Source organism: Lipotes vexillifer, unplaced genomic scaffold (genome assembly GCF_000442215.2).
Source record: "Lipotes vexillifer unplaced genomic scaffold, Lipotes_vexillifer_v1.1 scaffold397, whole genome shotgun sequence".
Taxonomy (NCBI): domain Eukaryota; kingdom Metazoa; phylum Chordata; class Mammalia; order Artiodactyla; family Lipotidae; genus Lipotes; species Lipotes vexillifer.
In genome coordinates, this window is record NW_006772681.1 from 976,028 (window position 1) to 979,912 (window position 3,885).

The 3,885-nt window shown below is 52.7% G+C and overlaps 1 protein-coding gene across 4 annotated transcripts in view; it reads left to right on the top strand.

The window, feature by feature from the left end:
* Nucleotides 1–456: 456 nt before the first annotated feature.
* TGM2 (transglutaminase 2) overlaps nucleotides 457–3,885 on the top strand; it is a 34,201-nt gene continuing 30,772 nt past the window's right edge. For 2 of the 4 annotated variants that reach the window (XM_007447713.1, XM_007447716.1), the window contains exon 1: nucleotides 457–567. In XM_007447713.1, coding sequence (XP_007447775.1) covers nucleotides 558–567 — 10 coding nt within the window. In that variant the 5' untranslated portion in view covers nucleotides 457–557. The remainder of the gene's footprint in view (nucleotides 568–3,885) is intronic. The other 2 variants (XM_007447715.1, XM_007447714.1) reach the window with 1 other exon arrangement.

Sequence of the window (3,885 nt, forward strand, 5' to 3'; positions counted from 1 at the left end):
GCGTCCACAACCCTACGCCCCTGATTGTGTGTCTGTGTCTGTTCCATATGTATCTTTATCTGACGGTGTGTGTGTCTTCTTGATCCCGGGTCTGACCTGACTGCGGGTCCATATCTGTGTATCCAAGTATGCCTGTGTGTCCTGGTGCAATTGTGTGTCTGTATCTGTGTGTGTGTTTCTGTATCCAGGTGTCTCCGTTACCCAAGATCTGACTCTATGTATCCAGGTGTGTCTGGGTGTTCTGGTCTGTGTGTCCCCGTGGCTGCCGTCCCAGCCCTGCGCTGTTTCCCCAGGGGGCGCCCTTGCCCAACCTTCACTTCCTCCCTCGTCTCCTGACCCCCGGGTGCGCCCCAGCCGGCTAGTGGAGAGGAGTGTGGACCCAGACAGGACACCGCCTCCCCGCCAGGTCCCCGCCTTCCCGCGAGGCCCCGCCCCTAGCCCGCCCCTAAGCGGGCTATAAGTTCACCGTCGGTCTCAGCCACTGCATTGCCCGTCGCTAGTGGTCTGCACTTGGAGAGTCCTGCCACCGGTCTGAAGAGCACAGCCACCACCCGACCATGGCCGAGGGTGAGTATCAGGGTCAGCGCCGCTGCGACCACTCAGGGGTCCCGGGTCCAGCCATCCTTACCTGGTCTCTGTGGTCCCACCGGTGCAGTGGGGGTCAGGACCGGGCTGGGCTCAATCCCTAAGTCCCCGATTTGGAGCGCAACAGGTGGGCTGGGCTGGGTGAGGGGTGCCTGGCTCCCAGTCCTGGCTCTGCTTGGGGCCTCAGCTTCCCCATCCCCAGGGCATAGTCATTAACCCTCTGCCTTCCTGGATCAGATGAGGCAATGGAACACGAAGGCGTGTTATGAACGGTAAAGTACTGTGTTAGCAGACCATTGTCACTTGTCCTCCGTCAGTTAGTGGGAGCTGGCTCCCTGCTGCATGCCAGGCGTGAAGCTGTACAGAGGGTGCTGGCCTGGACTCAAGTACTTAGTTTTCGTTAGTCCGTGGTGGTGTGTAACACAAGCCTGGCTGTCTCCTTGGCCTCGGGGGCCAGAGAGGAGCTCCCAGCATCCTATGGGGGAGAGGCCTGAGAGCAGACTTGCTCTCCTAGGTCCCTCCCTGCCCTCAAGTTCTGCAACCCTGGTCCTTGGCCACTGGTTGAGTCTCAGTTTCCCCTCCTGTAAAAGATGGACAGTAATGCCAGTCCTCGGTACATCTGTGAGAGGACTGGAGAAGGGGCTCAATTCATTTCCTACACACACACACACACACACACACACACACACAAACACACACGGGCAGGGCTACCATTTCAGAGGAGGGATTTCTACGATGGGAGATGTGCCTGTACTAATGCTGCTGGACTCAGCATCCTGGCTGACTCTTGGGTCAAATCCATTTGCAGGTGGCCTCTGCACCACCGCAGCCCCCAGGAAGGAGGGTGGGCAGAGCGAACATGGAGAGGGACCCGGGGCACATGGAGCAGGAACAAGCAGGAGGAACCACCGACGTGCCTGACCTGCTGTGTGATCTCGGGCCACCTTTGTCCCTCCCTCTCTGGTACCCAGCTCCCAAACATATGCTATCGAAAGCCAGCTCAGGGCTGGCTGTGATGTGTCACCTAGGCAGCCACTTGTGCCCCATGCAGTTTCCCACCCTGTCCCCAAGAGTGGGGCTCAGTAGATCTGGGGGACTCTGGAGATGCCAATTATGATGAGCCCCCTGCCCCATTGCCAGAGTGGCCACTTCCTACAGGGGTCCCGGTGGCCTGGAAGACCTCGGGTCCTTTCTCAGTGCAGAAATCCCAAGATCCTAGACCCCAGTGTTTCTGCACCTCTAGAGCTGGGCATGCTTTCTGGAAATCTTTCTTCAGACAATAGAGTGAGAAACCGCTGCATCTGCCCCAGACCAGGGACTGACCATCTCTCTAAGGTCTCCTAGGGGGACAACAGTGGCCCCTTTCTTGCTTAAGCTCTCTGGAGTTGAAGTTTCCCAAAACAGTGTTTCTTCACCCCAGCATGCCAGCAGGAAGTTCTTCCCTGTGGCTAGCGGAGGTCTCTCTTGCTGTGATTGCGGGGGCCTCAACTTCCCCAGGTTTCCTCCTGGGGAGGAGGATGTGGGCGGGGAATGGGAGGGGTGGAGGGGGTCAGGGGGATGGACAACAAATCCTGAGCTGTGAGTGAGGTTGTTACCAGTGCGGGGGCTCCCGAATCTCCAGCCCTGGATTCAAAGCCCAAAGTTTCAGCTTGTGCTTGCCGTGAGACCTGGGGCCATGTGATGTCTCTGTCTACAAAGTGAAGGTAGCGGTAGTAGCTGTGTAGGTGGGTAGTTGTGAGGTTTAAGTGGAGATGATCCATGTCAAAGCCCTTGGCAGTTGCTGGGCAATTCGCGCCTCATTTGAGGGATATTCCATGGCAGAAGGGGGGAGACCTGCATGTATGTCCCTGTGGAAAGACCCACTTGCTGGGTGACTTTGGAAAATCCCTGCCTCTGGGCCTCAGTGGGACCACATACTCTTAAGGGCCCTATAATTCTGAGCATCTCCCTTGCCCACTCCTCTCACCCTACGGTCCCCCTAATCTTGACCTTGATTAGGTCAAATTGAGTTTGCCAAGGTTTATGAGATTAGACCCTCACTCTCCCATCACCCCAATCCCTGCCCTGGTCTTCAGCTCCCTCTGAAAATATGGGAAAAGAGAACTTTCACATATCAAACTTTTGCCCTGGGCTCGGCCCTGGGGAAAGGGTGTCCTCTGCTAGGCCTCACAGCAGCCCTTTGATGCTTCAGAAAAGGAGGCACAGAGAGGGAGAGACACCTTCTCCAGGATCACACAGAGGCACAGAAGAACTGAAACTCAGGGCCAGAAGACTCCAAAACCTCTGTCATTGAAAAAAAAATTTTATTATGGAGAATATTGAACATACATATAAGTAGAGAGAACAGTAGAATAAATGCCTATGTTCTCGTCACCTGGTCCCAACTACCACCAACTTATGGCTACTGTTGCCTCCTGCCCTCACACCCCACACCCATTATTTGGAAACAAATCCCAGGCATCACATCATTTCATCCGTAAATATTTCAATATATCTCTCCAAAGAATAAGGACTCCTTTTTAGACATAAACAAATTAAAAATTCCTTAATATCACCATTATACATCAGTATTCAAATTTCTAATTGCCTCATGCATGTAATAAATAGCTTTTAAAATCAAAATCCAAATAAGGGTCACACAGCATAGTGGGTTGTAATGTGTTTTAGGTTTCTCTTAGTCTATAGGTTATCCCTTCAACTTTTTTTTCTTGTCTTTTCTTTTCTTTTTTTTTGTAATTTATTGGTTAAAGAAACCGAATACTTTACCTATAGTTTCCCAGAGTATGAATTTTGTTGATTGCTTCCTGGTTCTGTGTTTACACCTTCCTCAGTCCTCTGTATTTTCTGGAAATTGGAAATTGAACCTAAAAGGCAAAGCCTGTGTAATTAATCGATACCTAATACCACCCCACTTTTTACCAAAAGAGCCCTCCAATCACAATAGACTAGCTCATGTTTAGTAGGCATTTATTATGAGCCAGGCACTGGGCTAAATGGCTCACCACAGCCCTGTTAGGTGGGTCCTGCTGTCCCCACCTGTGGACACATGGGGAAAAGTGAGGCCCAGAAAAGCTGAGTTGCCTGAGGGCCCACGGCTGGGAGGTGCAAAGCCTTCCCCACTTGCCGCAGTGCGCGCAACCTGTGATTAAGAGCTGGGGAGAGAATTCCCCATCAGTCCAGTGGTTAGGACTCCGGGCTTCCAGTGCAGTGGGCCCAGGTTCGATCCCTGGTCGGGGAATTAAGATCCTGCAAGCCGCGCAGCATGGCCAAAAAAAAAAAAAAAAAAAAAAAAAAAGGAGC